Consider the following 20,427-nt stretch of genomic DNA (forward strand, 5'->3'; position numbering starts at 1 on the left):
TAAGTTTTGCGAATTACAGTGTCTGGAAACTAGGCACCAGCGAGGTGATCTGATAGAGGTGTACAAAGCCTTGAATGGTTTGAGCATGCTCAATGCTGATGGGATTCTTCCTCTTGCTCAGAATAATCACCTGAGAGGGCATAAATTCAAATTGAGGAAAGACAGATGTAGGATAGATGTGCGGAAATTTGCCTTTAGCCAGCGGGTGGTTGGTAGGTGGAACAGACTTCCATCCCTTGTCGTGGAAGTTGATAGCCTAAATAAGTTTAAGGCTCAGCTGGACAGGTATTTCGAACGAACAGAGGGGTGAAGTGGAAGTGGTTATTTTTATTTATTTATGTTACTGTTTTTTTTTTGGCTGATGCTGCATAAGCTTGCTTTCTTGCATCAAATGCCTCTACTAATGCTAATGCTAACAATCCCATAGCTATAGAGACTACACTCAATGTTGCTGGAACCAATCAGAGGGACGGCGGAAATTTTAACGGCAAGCCGGCAGAGGAAGCTCTCCAGCTACTGGCCTTAAAGCTCACAAAAACTGCCTAGGAAGGAGTATCAAAGGTCATAAGGATAACCGGGAAATCCAAAAACTGGTTTAATCCACAGATAAAATATGTCTTTCGTAAAAAGCAAAGACTTTACAGGAAGTGGCTGAAGACAGGACATCCTAATGACCACATTCTGTGCAAAAAAGAGAGTGCTCACTTTATAAAGCTGAAAAGACAAGCACATTACTCAGATGTACTATCAAAGCTCGAACAAGGAAAAAGGATCATTCAGGATAACAGAAAAAAGGGTTTCATGACTGGCGAGGTATTTACCGAATGGTCCAAGAAGGCATTTGGACAACCTCCCGCGCTCAACCAATTAGCAAAAGAAGAAAGCAGGAAGAGAATAACTGATCTCCTTCACCGAATCATAGAAAAAGAAGAATCCGTTTCAAACTTACTAAGAAAGACACCTCTAACAACCATCACAATTACCAAAGAAAACCTCAAGAAAGCCATAAATGAACTTCCTAATAAAGCAACTGTTAGTCCTGATAACTTCCCTCTTTTCATGGAAAAAAAATCAGCAGCCCTTACATTACTGAGGTGTTGCATCACACTTTCAATCAAATCATTCAAAAAGGTCAGAGAATAACCACCGCATATCCCGGAGCAATATGGCCTTAGTTGCTAATGCTCCTAAAAACCAAACACAACAACAACAAATCATTCAAAAAGGTACTCTCCCCTGTATATGGAACAGCTACATAGTCAGGCCCATTCCCAAAATAAAGAAACCAAAAAAACGCTAAAGACTATAGACCCATAGCCATAAGGTGCACCAACTTGAAAATTTTTGAGAAACCCTTCTCTCAGCCCTCGCCCAACACTGCTTCAGGCATCATCCTCTGCACCTACACTCTGTCTTATCTGGAAGATCAACCATCACAAATCTCCTTGAGACCCCCTTTTCCGGATGCAGAAAGCTCTCAACAATAAGGAACAGCTCGATATTATCTTCCTAGACATATCCGCAGCTTTTGACAATATCTCAATAACGGCTCTGGAACAAATTTTATCTTTCTACTTCAAAATACTCTCCTCACTGTTATTTGCTGCAGATCTGGAACCATTTTTTGCATCTCATAAAGACAACTTTATTACATGCTGATGCTGATGACCTGAAATTCTTCATCAAATCTAAAGATCTACAGCAAGTTAAGCAAACACCTCAACAAGCCAATAACACAATATATGAACTGGAGCATTACCTCGATTGTACTGGACTACGTTTAAACCCAAGCAAATCTGCCCAGATGACAATTACAAAGAAAAAGAGCAGGAACAATATCTCTATGCTGGTAAGTGGATGCGAAGTTCCAAAAGTTAAATCGCACGTAGACCTTGGCCTAAAATGGGATGAGGGACTAACATTCTCCGAGCACTTTGATTACATCAAAGCTAAAACATATGCAACGCTCTTGGCTGCCAAACAGGAGTTAATTGGCATTAGAAACCCAGATCTTGTTAAAAAGCATATCTTGAAATGTATACTTCCCATCCCACTGTATGCATCACAGATTTGGTCCTCTGCCCCACTGAGCAATCTGCAAGCGTTCCTTAGTATCGAATACTGGCTCTTGAGAGGCTGAACAGGATCTCGAACCACCCATTTACTATTTCTAGAGCCATCCTACTTTCCAATCTCAGCATTCCTCCCTGGAAACAGACAATCAACACAATCAACTGCTAACAGGAAGATTAGACGGCATGTTTCACTCTCGTCGAGAAGCCACCAGAATTGCTGAAACAAGACATCCTCTTCAAAGCAACTTAAAATACCTGGACAGCCTAAGTTGCTTTTTTCCAGCAAACACAATAGAACTCTTCAATCAACTAAGAATTGAACCAAAAAAGCTCTGTAATGAAAAAGCCTACAGATTGCAAGTCTTTGCCGACTCCTATCATCTCCTGTAACTAGTGCAAAGTCACTCGGCTCAAAAAATTATATATTATCGGTACTCTTGATGGCATCCTAAGATGATGTCAAAATTTTAAATATTCTATGATGTTCAAAGATGCCAAAAATGTAAATATTCTATTATAAAATCATAATTACTCATGTATTCCAAAATTCTGTATTCAACCTTTCTGGGTGAACGTCCCATGAACTTTGTAACCTTTTGCTCATGGGTCCGCTTCACACCTTAGAATGTAACTCTCACCCTTTTAGCCAATGGCTGTCCCAGGGGTGTCTCTTCAACAGAGAATAAATTGATGATAATGATGATGATGATAATAATAATAATAATAATAATAATAATATAAAATTGTCTGCATTCAAGACACAAAGCCGGTCAACCAATCTAAGAGATTATGAGAAATCTTTGACAATGGATGCAAAAAAAAAAAAAAACACCAAGGACTTCTTTACTTATGTAAACACTAGAGGGAATGGGATAAATCACATTGGTACACATGATATCGATGGTTTAACTGTTGGTGATCCTGCTCAAGTTGCTGACAAACGAAAACATTATAAAACTCTAACAGGGAGTTAAATGATTTTGTTAAAACCAAAAGTAAAGTAGAAGAGGAATGGTTGAAACTAAACATAAAAAAAGTATCTGGAATGGATAGGATCTATTCAATTATAATAAGGGAGGAAGTACAGAGGTAAGCAAACCTTTAGCCATAATTATGAGAGCATTTTTGGATTCAGGGAAGGTCTCTATAGACTGGAGATGTGTAAATGTATCCCCAATTCACAAGAGGGGAGGGCAATCCCCTCCCCTCTTGTGAATTGGGGTATCGCTGTTCCATATACAGGTTCGCTATGGATCGCTGTTCCATATACAGGTTCCATAAAAATAATGCAGTCAAAGAGTTAATGCATGACCATCTAGAGGGAAGTGCAGTTCTATGTCAGTAACAGCATGGAATTGTTAAGAGGCTAACGTCTGACCAATTTGATTGGATACTATAATGCAGTAACAAAGGAACTGGAAGCAAAAATAATTTTATCATATACAGTCAGTCCTCATATAATACATGTTTGCACTACATGAATTCGATCGTACACAATTTATAAATAGGGGAACGATATCTTATATAATACGAACTGAATTCACTTATGCACGATTCGCCTGTGTTTACAAGAAATGGCAGTCAAACGCGGAATCACCCCAACTGAACAGCAACATGATAGGAATGAAGAGAAGATTCTGAAAATGTATTTATGTTTTTTATATCAGTGAAGGGGAAACACAATTTCACCATAATAACATAAAAACCCACAAAATTCCAACTATCAGTATTATCGCAAATGCAATTAGATCGAGTTTACTACCAGTTTATAAGAGATTCCACTAGCAGAAATGCAACTGGAAATTGTTTTTATTGTTTTATGGTAGTAACCCCCAGAAATGTGCTTTAGTAAAATGCGAGCTAGTGAGGTGTTAATAGTATGTCTCTGCCTTTACGGTGTTGTTTATTCGGTTGCTACACGCCAGCAGGTTTGTTTATGTGTATCAAACGTGCCTCCTCTATTCCCTAAAAATTAGTAAAATACGGTGTGAAAAGGAAACATCCTGGTGAAGGCACTATAGATTCAGAGAGAAAAAGAAAAGCAATCTCGATAGACAAAAATTCTTAACCGGGAAAATTTGTACCGGCCTCATACTAGCGTTTATGGCCAAAATCACACCGGCCTCTATCGTCTTCTGGCCTCCAGCACACTGGGGTTTCCCCAGTAAGGCTTATGGCCAGTCCACCTGTCGATAGAGAAAAAAAATATGATATTGTGAAACACTGAGCAAAATGAAAGACCATGTGATATTGCACATGCTACAGGCCTAAATGACGCAATGCCAAGAATTATAAATAATGCAGAGAAAATAAAATCAACTTTCATAGCACGAACAAATCAAAGTATAACAAAATCCATTAGATCAAGACAAAGAATTAGAAGAGATGGAACGGCTGTCATCTGTTTGGATAGAAGATCAAACAAAGTACAAGTTTGCTTACGACAGAAGCAAAAGCATTAGCAATATTTTATTATGTAATAATTGTAATAAAACACGTAAGTATTTTATTACGATTATTTATTGTGTTTGGTAATGTTTTGGTTACAAATGTGTGTTCAATCTTGGATGGCCGGCACCTAACCCTATTTTTCTAATAGGGCGTGTTATTGCACAATTTTGCATTGCACAAGGATTTCTACGAACACAACTATCGTGCTATAAGAGGATTGACTGTACAGTCGATTCCGTTTATTTGGGACACATCGGGACTAGTGCATTTTGGCCCAATTAGGCGGCTGCCCCAATTATCCGAAGTTTCATGTAAAAAAAAGGTTAAAAATACAATGGACCCCAGCTTTACAATTGGTTCACTGTACAATCAAATCATGTTACGATGGAATCACCATAGTAAAGTACCGTTTGCTATACGATGGGTAGTATGCGCCGGTCATTATGATCACGTTTATGAACTGAATTTTAATTCTATTAAACAGCAATTCTAATTAGCAAAAATAAGAGGAATATTATCCACAGGCTATAAAAGTAAAGATATATTAAGCATAAATTTACCCTTTATTACCTTACCAATTAAAAAATTAAATGATACGTGATAATCGGAATAATTAATACGTTGTTGTTTTGGTTTTTAGGAGCATTAGCAACTAAGGCCATATTGCTCCGGGATATGCGGTGGTCATTCTCTGACATTTCCGCATCCTCCATATTTGGTGGTCATGGGCTCGAACCCCGGTCTAATCAAGAAGCGTGTGCTACACACTGCTGCTCCTGCCCACCTGGCTATGGAGGCGGCAATTAATACGTACTGTAATATGTACATAACTGACTAGTTGATATTTCTGTTCACTGACATTTGTGAGTGGGGGTTAAAATTTAAAACAGTAAAAAGATGAGCAATTGATAACAAAGAACACGGCACACACAAATTGCAAGTAACATGATACGCCCAAGTGAGAATGGAGTAACAAGTTACGAAGCTTTAAAAATAGGAATGAAGAAAAGATTCTGAAAATTATTTTTTTTATATGATTGAAAATTCCATGGAAGTATAATAACCCACAGAATTCCAGCAGTCGGTATTATCGTAAATTCAATAAGATCGAGTTTACTATCAGTTTATGATAGATTTCACTAACAGAAAAGCCCAGTAAACAGTGACTGCTAATTGTTTTATGGTTGTTTTATGGTTGGTTTTTAGGAGCTCCAGAAATCCGACCGAACCACATGGTATGGTCAGAGACAATCGTGGGGTAATCTTCAGTGCTGCGGTCTCCTGTCCCGATTAAACGGCATGTTGTCCAAATTAAACAAAGTAAACCCTGGCTATCTTCTCGATTGGGTTCTGTTTTTTAAGATTTGCCCCAAACAAATGGCTGTCCTGATTAACAGGTGGCCCAAATAACCGGAATCCACTGTACCTGGGTTTCAGGAAAGCTTTTGATACTCTGTAGATAAAGAACTCTGTAGTAGCAATGGCATTAAGGGCAAATTACTGCCATGGATAAAGGAATGGTTGTGTGGGAGAAGACAGGGTGGTCCTCAATAGAAACTGCACTAGGAGGAGTAATGTTATTAGTGGAATTCTCCCAGGATGTTGTTTTCTGTATTTATTAATGATATTGATGAAGGTATATCAGGCTTAATGTATGCAGATGACACAAAGATTGGCAGGGTGGTTAATGACGGCAATCAAGGTATATGTTACTGCGACAAGGTCTAGAAAAATTAAGCAGATAGGCTCAGAAATGGCAATTGAAGTTTAACATAGATAAACGCAAGGTACTACATATGGGTAGTAATCCCAGATTAACGTACCAACTGTGTGGTTCTAAACCCAGGATAGTGGAAAATGAAAAAGACCTGAAAGTGACTGTGGTCAGTTATGAAATTCTCTGAGTAATGCACACCGGCTGATAGGACATATCATGGGAGTTTTTTTCAATAATATACACAGGAATTTTGCTAGAGGAATAAGGAGGTGATTATCCCACTGTATTAGGCATAGATCAGGCCACATCTTGGGTACTGCATACAGATCTGGCGCCTCCGTAGCCAGGTGGGCAGGAGCAGCAGTAGTGCATAGCACATGCTTCTTGATTAGACCGGGGTTCGAGCCCGTCACCACCAAATACGGAGGATGCGGAAAGGTCAGGGAATGACTACCGCATATCCCCGGAGCAATATGGCCTTAGTTGCTAATGCTCCTAAAAACCAAATAACAACAACACAACATACAGATCTGGAGGCCTCAGTTTAGAAAGAATATAAAGGTGCTGAAGTGGGTGTAGAGATGGTAACGAGATTGGTGAGGGGGAACAAAGGCTGCTTCTACCAAGAAGGGCTTCAGTTTTGCAAATTGCAGCATCTAGAGACTAGGAGGCAATGAGATCTGATTGAGATGTTTATGGCTTTTAATGTATTGAGCAAGCTCAATGCTGATAGGATTCTTCCTCTTGCTCAGACTACACTCATGAAGGAACATAAATTCAAACTGAGGAAGGATGGTTGAAGAACAGATGATATGCAAAAGTTTGCCTTCAGCCAGCAGATGGTTGAATGCTGGAACAAACTTCTATCTGTTGTTGTGGAAGTGGATAGTTTAAATAAAGCCAAGGAAGAAATACACAAACTATTGGATGGGATGGACAGCTGATAGATTTTTTTTTTTTTTTTTTGGATGATGCTGTATAAGCTTGCTTTCTTGCCGCTACTAATAATATTTATTGCCTATATTCTTTAAATTTTTTGTTAATACTTGTGTTAAGCTAATATGCATTTCAAGTTGCTAGATAAAAATTAACACAACTGTTTGACCAAAATTGTGTATGACATATTAGAATGCATCACATAAAATTAGACCATGGGTTTGCTACCATGATATAATAAAGACTAACATAAAAACGTTTTTGCAAGTGTATGAAGATGGTCTACGATCTTTGCTTATTAACTAAGGGATTACTCCAAAAAAAATGAAATACGAGAAACAGAAAATCGTATCATATATTTTGATATTTTGTCATGTTTTAACATTCGAACCCCCAAGGAAGGGGATATAGCAAAACCTAGCTTAGTTTCCTCTAAATGGGAACATGCATTACAAAATTATTTAAACTTAAAGAAAATTTTAAAACATTATAAAACTATTTTAAAGTGTACTATGCTAATTGTTTCATATAATTTAACAGAGCTGCACAAAATAAAAAAATATAAAATTAAAATAAACAGAGTATTAACTCACTTTATCTGCAAATGGATGATAAGTAGGAGGTCTTGGAAAAACATCATAAAGAGATGATACATATGTTATAAGAGATTTTTCATCTGGTTCTGGGGTATCAACATCTAGGAAAACCAAAGTTCAGGAAAAAATTCTCATAACCATTTAACAGTATAATTCAATCTTATTAATTCTGTAACACGTTTATATCTTCAAAAAACTAAATATGAAGAAATTCAACTATAATTTAACTGCTTGCAAAAGAGTTTATCTGCTATAAATATCATTTTATTAGAATAGCTTTTCTTACAGAAAAACTTACTCGAGTAATGTCTTTATAAACAGCAGGTCCTTTTAACCACAGTAAACAATTTCATATTTCAGAAAATTTTAATATAACTGAATCTTGTCGATAATATTAAAACAAACAAACTGGACTGTAAACATTTGAAAAAGAAAATTCATACACCAGATTCAACAATGCAGATAAATGAATTATATATTAGTACAAGACGCCTCTGTAAGACTTTCTGGGGTGGTGGGTGGAAAGAAGGATTTTTCTTAGCATAGCCTACTCTAGTTGGTGGAAGTAACTTGTTTAGTTCCTTCTACTAACTAGAGTTGAATTCATTTGAACAGAGGAGGCACAAGGATCTTTGCTAATGCCATAAAAGAAGCCTCTTAGGTGTCTGAAAGTACTCTATTGTGTTTGATTGTTTGCAATTGTACAATTAATAAGAATATGTTTGATTGTCAGCTGTGTCTGATAGTAAGAGGATTTCTCCCATAAGTAAAAACAGATGAGTGGGGTGGGAATGACTGAAGTACAGTCTCGCCAGTACTGTCTATTTTTAATTTATTATGTCTGTAGCTTGATTCCCACCTTTGTGGTTCATTTTTAATCTCTAGAAGTTTGTTATTAACCTGGGCATGCCAGGTTAATTTCAGCAAGCTATTTTGTAGTCTGTGTACGGTATTTGAAAAGATACAGCTACATCACAGGATTGTTCTGTAGAGATCTGCTTTTTCATTTCCAGATACACCCGAATGGTCGGGGATCCAAAAGAATATTACTATCTGGTTGGAATCACTACAAGAGACTTATTGCAAGTGTATGGTTTTGTGTAAATGGGAAAGATTATGTCTTATGGCAGTGACTGCATTAAGAAAGTCTGTATATATCAAGGCAGATGAAACAGACCAATCTGTGACCTGATCCAGAACTAATTAAATGGCATGTAGTTCAGCAATGCAAATAGTGGTTGGAGGCACCTACCCAAGTGTCAGTTTTCGACCAGTGTCCATTTGGGAGTTCGCTATTCAGTAAGCTACATGTAACTGTTTAGCACTGTAAGGAGACAACATTCTTTCTTTCCCCAGTGCCTGAAGTTATTTCTGCATCACAAGATGCAGAAATAAATTCCAAAGGTGAAGTTGGCAATGTTATAAACCTGAAATACATTGCATTGCATAGCTTGATATTCTAGACAAAGGACAAATCATTAGTCTCAATGAGACATATCAGTTTTCATTTCATTTGCTCATATAAAAGGAATCCCGGGTAAAGTTCTATAGAGATTTCCAACTGGGATGGGAGGGTGAACTACAAATTTTTGCAGCATACGGTAAACAACTTTTTCTGACAAATGTGAACAAAAGTTCATGTGCTCCTTCAATATAAAAGCTATGTACTATTGAGAAGGTGAAAAGGCCGTTCTGAAATCTCCCAAGGTAATTCTCAGAGCACTGTGCTGGATGACATTTAGCTTCTGTAAAGTACTGTTCCTAGAAGATCATATACTACAGATCTGTAGTCTGAGTAAGACCTGATTGTTGTTCTACAGAGTTGTAGTAAGGTGTGGCTGTTTGTATTCCATGACATAGATGATATAGATCAAATTAGGAAATTTTGTAAGTCTAGCATCCAGTAAGTCTCATATGGATCATACTTTCAAATATTTAGCTTAAACACAGCTTGAAAGTGTTACTGGCTGATAATACTGGACTTTTGTGGATTTATTGGATGATTGTTTTCTGCAGCAGCATGTTCGAGAGGCAACCAGAGAAAGTAATACTCTTGATCTAATTATCAGCAGTGTTCATTCGTGTATTAAGAATTTGCAGATAAAGGAACCACTAAGTGGCAGTGATCACAGTGTGCTGATGTGGGATTTACTTAAAGATTTAATTACCATCAGGGGTAAAGGAAAGAGTTTTTGCTTCCATAAAGGTGAGTACAGTGGTCTCAGACAGTTTTTAAATTCTGTACAGTGGGATCAACTGACGATGTTACCAACAGTAAATTCTAAGTGGGAAGCATTCAAGGAATTAATCGTAGATAGCACTAAAAGTTTCATACCTATTAAGAAATATTGTTCAAGGTTTAGGCCTAAATGGTTATCTAATGAACTAATGAGACTCGTGACAGGGAAGAAAAATGCATGGGATGCATATAAATTATCAAGCGACTCAGAAGCCTATGGCGGATATAAGCTAATCTGTAATCAGGTCACAAAGGAGGTTAGGCAGGCGAAGGCAGATTACGAGAAAACCTTGGCAAAAGATGCTAAGAAAAGCAGCATGGATTTCTTTACTTATATAAACTCTAAAAGGAAGGGGATGAATCTGATTGGTTCACTTGACATCAATGGTTCGACTGTTGATGATCCTGCTCAGATAGCAAACAAACTGAATGAGTATTTTGCATCTACATTCACACATGAGGAATTATTAAGGTTTAAAAATGGCAGAAGGTTATCAAATTGTAGCAGGATACTTAATGATTTTGTAATAACTGAAAGCAAAGTGGAGGAAAAATTGTTGAAGTTAAACATAAGAAAAGCACCTGGGGTGGATAGGATCTATCCGGTTATATTAAAGGAGGCGGCACAGCAACTAACCAAACCCTTAGCCATAATTATGAGAGCATCCTTGGATTCAGGGGAGGTCCCCACGGACTGAAGAAGTGCAAATGTATCCCCAATTCAAAAAGGGGGATCGAAGGGTGACACGAGTAATTACAGACCAGTTAGTTTAACTTCTGTTCCGGGTAAAATAATGGAGTCACTGGTTAAAGATGCATTGCAGGATCATCTAGACAAGACTGCAGCAATAATTCAGACACAGCACAGTTTGTTAAGGGAAAGTCTTGTCTGACAAATTTGATAGGATATTATGATGTGGTTACAAAGGAACTGGATGCAAAAAATAATTTTGATATCATATATTTGGATTTCAGGAAAGCTTTTGACACTGTTGCGCATGGAAGACTATTGTACAAATTGGAGCAGAATAGTATTAAAGGTAAGTTGCTACAATGGATAAAAGGATGGTTAAGTGGGAGAAGACAGAGGGTGGTAATCAATGGGTGCTGCTCTTCGGGGACTAATGTTATTAGTGGAGTCCCGCAGGGTTGGGTGTTAGGTCCGCTGTTGTTTTGTATATTTATCAATGATATTGACGAAGGTATATCAGGCTTAATGTCGAAGTTTGTAGATGATACAACAGGATCTAGATAATTTGGGCAGATGGGCTAAGAAGAGGCAACTGAAGTTTAACCTTGACAAATGCAAAGTACTGCATATGGGTAGAAGTAACCCGAGAGAAACATACCAACTGTGTGGTACTACACTTAAGGTGGTAGAAAATGAAAAAGACCTGGGAGTAATTGTGCAGTCAGATATCTAGTTTTCTGAGCAATGCAGACAGGCTGCCAGGGCAGGTCATGGGGTTTTGTCAATGATATATAGGAATTTTGCTAGCAGGGAGAAGGAGGTGATTGCCCTCTGTATAAGGCAATGGTCAGGCCATGCCTTGAGTACTGCGTACAGGTCTGGAGGCCTCATTTTAGGAAGGATGTAGATTTACTTGAGCGTGTACAGAGATGGGCAACAAGATTGGTGAGGGGAATGAAGGGTTCCTCTTATCAAGAGAGGCTTAAGATCTGCAAATTGCAGTGGGTGGAGATTAGGCACTTGCGTGGTGATCTGATTGAGGTATATAAGGCCTTGAATGGGTTGAGCATGCTGAATTCTGATGGGATTCTTCCACTTGTTCAGATTACGAACCTAAGGGGGCATAAATTCAAGTTAAGAAAAGACAGATGTAGAATAGATGTGCGGAAATTTGCCTTTAGCCAGCGGGTGGTTAATTGCTGGAACAAACTTCCGTCTGTTGTTATGGAAGTTGACAGGTTAAATAATTTTAAGGAGGAACTGGACAGGCATTTGGAGTGAATGGTGTGATTTTTTTTTTTGGCTGATGCTGCATAAGCTCATACACTTGCTTTTTTTGCATCACATGCCACTACTACTACTGAGGTATATTTGCCAAGTTTTAGAATTGCACAAATAAAGGAGTGCCAGGAACAAAGGGGATACATTTTTTCTGAAAATATCCTCTTAAAGAAAATCAGTAAGATGTGTAGGTCTGTCTAACACAGAATCATGGAGTAATGAATACTATCTGGTCCTGCTGCACTGTTTATATATACATTCAAGGATGTTCATCAAAGAAAATGGATTGTTACAGGGCAAAATAAAAGGTGTGTTGAGAAGTTCACTGTGAAAAAGATGTGTTGAGAAGTTCAGCTTGTACTTTTCTGCATCCACTTTGATTCACTGAAAAGAGGAAACACACAAAAGGTAAAAGCAGAGATAGCAGAAAAGGAATCAGAGCTTTCACAATTTCGGTAGAAGACCACATCAAACTCCAGCATATTACTTGAGAAGGAGCTGATAGGTATTAGGATTAGCATTATTAGCAATAGTAGAGGCATATGATGCAAGAAAGCAATCTTATGCAGCATCAGCCAAAAAAAAAAAAAAAAAAAAAAACACCCACTCCCATTTCACCCCTCCGTTCGTTCGAAATACCTGTCCAGCTAAGCCTTAAATTTATTCAGGCTATCAACTTCCACAACAAGGGATGGAAGTCTGTTCCACCAACCAACTACCCGCTGGCTAAAGGCAAACTTCCGCACATCTACCCTACATCTGTCTTTGCTCAATTTGAATTTATGCCCTCTCAGGTGATTATTCTGGGCAAGAGGAGGAATCCCATAGGCATTGAGTATGCACAAACCATTCAAGGCTTTATACAACCCCTATCAGATCACCTCGCCAGTTCCTAGTCTCCAGACACTGTAATTTGCAAAACTTAAGCCTTTCTTCATAAGAGCAACCCTTTGTTCCATTCACTAATCTTGTTGTCCTACTCTGTACTCATTCCAGCAGCTCTACATCCTTCTTGAAATGAGGCCTCCAGACCTGTATACAGTACTCAAGGTGTGGCCTGACCATTGCCTTATACAAGGGAATAATCACCTCCTTATCCCTGCTAGTAAAATTCCTGTATATCATTGACAAGACACAATGAGCTACTCTTCCAGCCCATCTGCACTGTTCAGAGGACTTCATATCTACGTGCACAATTACCCCCAGGTCCTTTTCATTCTCTACCACTGTCAGTGTAGTACCACAGAATTGATATGTTGCTCTGGGGTTACTGTTTCCCATATGAAGTACTTTACATTTGTCAATGTTAAACTTCATTTACCATCTCTCAGTCCATCTGCTCAAACTTTCCAGTTCCTGTTGCAGCAGCATAGCGTCAGTAGTGTCCTTAAAACCCTGCCAACCTTTGTATCGTCTGCAAACTTGGACATTAAGCTTGATATACCTTCATCAATATCATTTATAAATACAGAAAACAACAATGGACCCAACACTGAACCCTGAGGGACTCCACTAATAACATTAGTCCACGATGAGCAGTGTCCATTGTTTACTACTCTCTGTCTTCTTCCCCTCAACCATCCCTTTATCCATAGCAGCAATTTGCCTCCAATGCCACATGCACCAATTTGTGCAGCAGTCTTCCATGTGCAACAGTATCAAAATCCTTTCTAAGATCAAATATATAATATCAAAGTCATTCCCTGCATCCAGTTCTTTTGTGACTGCATCATAGTATCCAATCAAATTGGTCAGGCTAGACTTCCCCTTACCAAAACCATGCTGTGTCCAAGCTATAACTGAAGTCTTGTCTAGATGATTCTGCGGTGCTTCTTTAACCAGTGCCTCCATTAATTTTCCTGGAACAGATGTTAAACTCACAGGTTTATAATTACTTGTATCAGCCTTTGATCCTCCTTTGTGAATTGGGGTCACATTTGCACATCTCCAGTCTATGGGTACCTCCACTCAGTCCAAAGAAGCTCTCATAATTATGGGTAAGGGTTTTCTTACCCATAATTATCTGCGTCCACCCCCAGGTGCCTTTTTTATGTTTATCCTCAACAATTTCTCCTCCACTTTCCTCTCAGTTATTACAAAATCATCTAGCTCACTGCCAGAGTTTACTTCACCTCTGGCATTTCCCTTCCTGTATAACTCCTCATGTGTGAATGTAGATGCAAAATACTTGTTTAGTTTGTTAGCCAACTCAGCAGAATCCTCAACTGTTGAACCATCAATATCCAGTGGACCAATCTGATTTATCCCTTTCCTTCTAGAGTTTATATAGGTAAAGAACTCTTTTCTATATTTCTTTGCATCCTTTGCCAAGGATTTCTTATAATCTGCCTTTGCCTGCCTAATCTCCTTTGTGACTTGGTTACAGACCAGCTTATATCTATCATAGGCTTCCATGTCACCCATTACGGTAATTTATATGTATCCCATGCATTTTTCTTCTCTGCCATATGTCTCATTAGTTCATCTGACATCCATTTAGGCCTAAACCTTGAACAGTATATCTTAGTTAGTATGTAAAGCCTAGTAGCTTCCAAGATTAGTTCTTTGAATGCTTCCCATTTTGAATTTGCTGTTGGTAACATCATCAGTTGGTCCCACTGTATAGAATTTAAATACTGTCTCAGACCATCTTAGTCGCCTTTACAAAAGCAAAAACCCTTCCCTTTACCCCTGATGGTAGTTACCTCTTTGAGTATATCCCACTTCAGCACACTGTGATCACTGCCACATAGTGGTTCCTTTATCTTCAAATTCTTAATGCATGAAGAATCACTACTGTTAATCAGATCAAGAGTATTACTCCCTCTAGTTGCCTCCCGAACATGCTGATGTAGAAAACAATTATCCACAAAAGCCTTGCTAGTGTGAGTGACCAACCCACAAATTCCAGTCAATATCTGGGAAATTAAAATCCCCCATTATAAGACTCTCTGATTTACTGGCCCACTCAGTTTCTTATTATACTCATCAGAGTCATTAGGCCTATAGCATACTCCAACTCTCAATTTTGATCTCGCAATGCTTATGTCACACGAAACTGACTTGACACTGCACTATCCAGCGATGTCGACTGGCTTCACTTCCTTGGATTTTATGTGTTTCTTAACTAATAGCATAACCCTCCTCCTTTCCTATCCTGTCTATCCTTTCTCTAAACGTTGTACTCCCCAAATTCCAGTTCTGCATTCCTTATATCTGTGTGACACCACGTCTCTGATATCCCAACAATATCTGCCTTTGATGTTTTGAGCAATACCTCAAGTTCATCAAATTTATTTACCAAACTCCTAGCGTTGGTGTACACGCAAGTATACATGCACCTGTTCCTATTCTTAGATACCTTAACACAACCCATATGTTTACTTGTACCGCAATGACTCCCAGCAGTCTCTGAAATACCCTGCATCTTGTTTTCCAGGCTGCTGCTCATTCTAATAGAAGCAGTGCAAGAATCACTTTCACCTCTGCCAGTGGCTACTGTTAATCTATTAGTCCTTGTATCCACCCCCCAAGCTAGCAGTTTTCCGACCCACCTAACACTGCCTCGATAGCATCAGCAAATATTCTTGCACCCTTTCTATTTAGGTGTATCCCATCCCTGTAGAAGCAGTCTCTCCTGTTAACAAGTACAGACCAGGTTGAAAAAAATTCTACCCCTTGAGCCTTGCACAATCTTTTCAGGGCCGAGTTGATCAACAAGGCTCTCATCATATACTTCCTCCTATCATGTCTGGGCAGAATTGCAGACACTTTCAAAGTCAACCCTAATTCACGGGTTTTTTTCAGCAGTGACCTGTACTTGTTAAGTAATTCCGCCAGTCTCCTACTCTTAATATCATTAGTGCCAACGTGTACAATTATATAACCTTTTGTGCCCTTAAAAGATGATATCCACTCTACAACGTCATCAACCTTTGCCCCTGGCAGACATACCCTGGTCCTGTTCTACTTATCCTTTTTACATACCACGTTCCATGTTTCCCTGACAATAGAGTCACCAACAACTACTAGTTCCTGTGGGACCAGCGCATTCTGCCTTGGGGGTTGCCCTCTGTTGCGTGATGACCAAGTGCAAGCTCTGGCGTTGATGTGGGCAGCTGAGAGCTTGATGGGCCCCTCAATTTAGATCCTTCGAGGGCATCCACCCTGTCCTTCAAGCTCTCATATAGGCACATAACAATGCTGAGTTGCCACCTGATTTCCTTACACTCCTTACATCGCGCACACACACAAGGACATCCCCCATGGCAATATCATGTCCCGTACCCGACTGTCCACAAACATTAAGCAAGCTGTGCATTTTAAAAGGCTGTGATTCAGAGGGCAACTACCCCCCTCAGTTCTCTCCTCAGCCACAGCACTCTATTAGCTTCAGCCTTTTGCTTTGCTGCTCTGGTCTGAGTCATGATTTCATTTTAATTTCAATAAAATTTCAATTTCAGTACAATATTATAACCCTAAACTTGTATCCCAGCACAGTTATAATGCTATATATATTTTTCAGTATTGAGTATTATCTATGAGTTTCATTTATATAACTTCCCTATCAAGTTATGTATTTATTAATTATGTTACGTTTTTAAAATCTAAGTCATTATATGTATTTAGTTAAAAAGTACATATTTAATTTACAATGAAGTTTAACAAGATTAATAGATTTTATTGATTAATTGACAATATTCTATTAGATACTATACTATACTAAGTTAACGCTATCTAGTTCGGGATCACTTATAAGTTTATCAAGTGGAAATCTGCTGTACACCAATGGAAACAGTGAAAGGAGTGAAGGTGGAGTTGGGTTTCTGGTCCATAAAGGTTTTAAAAACAACATTTTGGAATTCAAAAGTACATCACCAAGGGTGTCAAGACTAATACTCAACATTTCTAAGAGGTACAAGCTAAAGATTATAATGATTTATGCACCAACATCGAGCCATGATGATGAAGAGGTTGAAGAAATGTACACTGAAATTGAGAGTCTTCTAGATGAGCAGAAAACCCACTACACTATTATTATGGGGGACTTCAATGCTAAGGTTGGAAAAAGGCAAAACAGCGCAGAAAGAGGAACTATAGGAAATTTTGGAATTGGTGAAAGAAATAAAAGAGGTGAAAGACTTGTAGAATTTGCAGAATCTCAAGGAATGTCAGTAATGAACACTTTTTTCAAGAAAAGGGTGAACAGAAAATGGACATAGAAGAGTCCAAATGGATTAACAACTAATGAAATCGACTTCATCCTCACTAACATAAGATATATTGTGAATGATGTTCCCGTCCTGAATAAGGTAAATGTTGGAAGTGATCACAGAATGGTAAGATGTACACTTGATATAGATGTAGGAAAGGAAAGGAAAAAACTGACTCGAGTAAATAATACAAAGGTCTTTGAGATAACAGAGGAGGAGAAAAAGCAGTATGTACTGGAACTTAAGAACAAGTTTGAGCTTCTGCAGACTGCTCACGACCAAGATATCGACGAGGAATATTACAACTTTCTGAAAGTGATAAAGTCCAAGAAACCTATAGGGAAACAGAAATCCAAAGAAAAAATTAGTCAAAAAACACTTGTCATGATGAACCAAAGACGACAAATGAAGAGCAAGAAAAACACTGACAGGGAGAAAATTGAGTATACTGAGTTATGCAAAGCCATTAGAAAGAGACTCAGAGAGGACATAAGAAGATTTAACACAAGAAAAGTAGAACAAGCATTAAGGGAAAACAAAGGATTTAAATCAGCAGCCATGAGCAGTAATACAGAAAGACAAATGATACTGAAACTGAAGAATAGAGATGGTGTACTTATAAACAGCAGAGAAGGCATAATTCAAATAGCAGAAGACTACTATAGAGAATTATACAAAGAGCGAGGGAATGATACCAGCAGTGGGGAAGATGGATTGCAAAGTAGCAACACATAAGACATACCCGATATTCTTCCTGATGAGGTAGAACATGCATTGAAGAAAATGAAGAATCGGAAAGCCCCGGGGGAAGATGAAGTTACTGTAGAGTTGTTAAAATTGGGAGGAAGAGACATAACACAAAAACTGGCAAGGCTCTTCACAAAGTGCATTATAAAAGGTGTGATGCCTAAGCAGTGGAATAATGCAATCATAGTTTTGCTGCATAAGAAAGGAGATAAATCAGAAATTGGAAATTATAGACCAATTAGCTTGTTATCCCATATCTACAAGTTATTCACAAGGGTCATTACTAACAGATTAGAAAGAATACTTGATGAGAATCAACCGAAAGAGCAAGCTGGCTTTAGGACAGGATTCTCAACTATGGATCACCTTCACGTAATATCACAGCTAATGGAGAAAGCAAATGAATATAAAACACCATTATGCCTGGCATTTGTGGATTATGAAAAGGCATTTGACTCCATACAGCATAAGGCAATGTTTCGGGCACTGGAAAGACAAGGCATAGATACTCCATATATTATGATTTTGAAGAAAATATATGAGAGTGCTACATCCTTTATTAGACTAGACAAAGACAGTAGCAAATTTAAAATCGAGAAAGGAGTTCGACAAGGAGACACAATATCTTCGAAGCTGTTTACTGCTGCCCTTGAGGAAGCTTTCAGAAGATTAGACTGGTCGCAGAAAGGAGTCAATGTGAACGGAGAGTACCTAAACCATTTACGATTTGCAGATGACATTGTGGTCATAAGCCACGATCCCAAAGAATTAGAGGAAAATCTTAATCAGTTATGCACAGTTAGTAAGGATTTTGGACTAAAGATGAATATGGCTAAAACAAAAGTAATGATGAACAAGTATGCCACGGAAAGGGAAATAATGATTGAAGGAGCAGTAATTGAAACGGTGGAGTCATATACTTATCTGGGACAAGTTATTAGCTGTAATAATGATAAATGGCTGGAAGTCAAGAGAAGAATAAATTTTGGATGGATAGCATTCAGGAAATATAGTCACATACTGAAGAGCAATATCCCAGTTTGTCTGAAACGTAAAATAATGAATCAATGTATACTCCCCACCATGACTTATGGAAGTGAAACTTGGGCACTCACCAAAAGAATGGAAGAGAAGCTAAGAACTACACAGCGAAGAATGGAACGAATTATATTGGGAATCAGACTGTTAGATAAGAAGAGAAACACATGGATTAGGCAGCAAACTCAAGTAAAGGACATTCTTATCAAAACTAAAGAACTAAAATGGTCTTGGGCAGGACACATAGCTCGAAGACATGATGACAGATGGACTAAGAAAATAACAGAATGGTACCCAAGAGGAGCTAGAAGAAAACCTGGAAAACAAAGGCGGAGATGGATAGATGAAATTCATGAGTTTTTGAGTAGTAAATGGATGATGGCCAGTACTTAAAACAGGAGGAACTGGAAAGTTGCTGGAGAGGCCTTCATCCTGCAGTGGATTGAAAATGGCTCATGATGATGATGAGTTCGGGATATAACGTTGTATCACATAACAATAGTGGCAAGTTACAAACAGTAAATCTACGGACACTTAGTATTAATTGTTTGTTATTTGATTTTTAGGGGCATTAGCAACTAAGGCCATATTGCTCTGGGATATGCGGTGGTCATTCTCTGACCTTTCCGCATCCTCCGTATTTGGTGGTGATGGGCTCAAACCCTGGGTCTAATCAAGAAGCATGTGCTACGCACTGCTGCTCCTTCCCACTTGGCTACGGAGGCGCCTTTAAGTTAAGTATTAATTAACTTCGAAATCTCGCTGTCTCAATTCAGAATAAACTAAGGATCCTCACTAGATCTATAAGCTACTTATAGAAAATAATTCAATTGGTCAATAAAGCGGCTAAATATAGTTAAAAAACTTCTCGTTCAGCAGAGCTCAAACTTGTAACATGTTTATTTGATACCCTTACCGATACTAAGTAATACCTACAAAATCTCTATCTAAGTTAAACTTTAAACTAAATATCATAACTAGGAATATATAGCTTCTAGGAAACATGTTAATATGCCAATTTAAGCTAATAAAACAGAAAAAACTTCTCTATTCCAGGAGCAGTAAAAACTTCACCTGCACAAGGCTACTCTCGTTCTCACAATATCTGTTTTAATTCCTATTTAACGCTTGCATTTTTTTCCAGATTATTTATAGGTCAGTATTTTTAGTGACTGTTGAGGCAAAGGCAATCCAAGAATCATGTCTGGCTTTCCTCCTTATCTGCCAAGCTTGGTATTTAAGATTCTCGTAAGCAATTAGACTGGTGGTAATCAGGAACTTTCAGAAAAGGTTCCAAGATTGGTTTTATGTTGTCTGGCTTTAGAGCAATCTGTGTTCCGCAAGATGTTCCAACATATACATAACTTGACACTGGACTTAATTCTTGTCAAAAGGAACGTAAGTGTAGTAGTACTGCCAGTTTGCCAGTTTTCCTGTTAAAAT

At 38.3% G+C, this 20,427-nt stretch overlaps 1 protein-coding gene across 1 annotated transcript in view; it reads right to left on the reverse strand.

Annotated features, from left to right (window-relative positions):
• shot (dystonin-like protein short stop) overlaps nt 1-20,427 on the reverse strand; it is a 1,739,701-nt gene that overhangs the window by 1,680,538 nt on the left and 38,736 nt on the right. The window contains exon 4 of the mRNA XM_090380932.1: nt 7,773-7,876. Within this exon, the coding sequence (XP_090237058.1) occupies nt 7,773-7,876 (104 nt within the window). The remainder of the gene's footprint in view (nt 1-7,772; nt 7,877-20,427) is intronic.

The sequence above is a fragment of the Mastigoproctus giganteus genome, chromosome 9 (assembly GCF_048544385.1).
Source record: "Mastigoproctus giganteus isolate SK-2022 chromosome 9, ASM4854438v1, whole genome shotgun sequence".
In the NCBI taxonomy this organism is placed as follows: Eukaryota; Metazoa; Arthropoda; class Arachnida; order Uropygi; family Thelyphonidae; genus Mastigoproctus; species Mastigoproctus giganteus.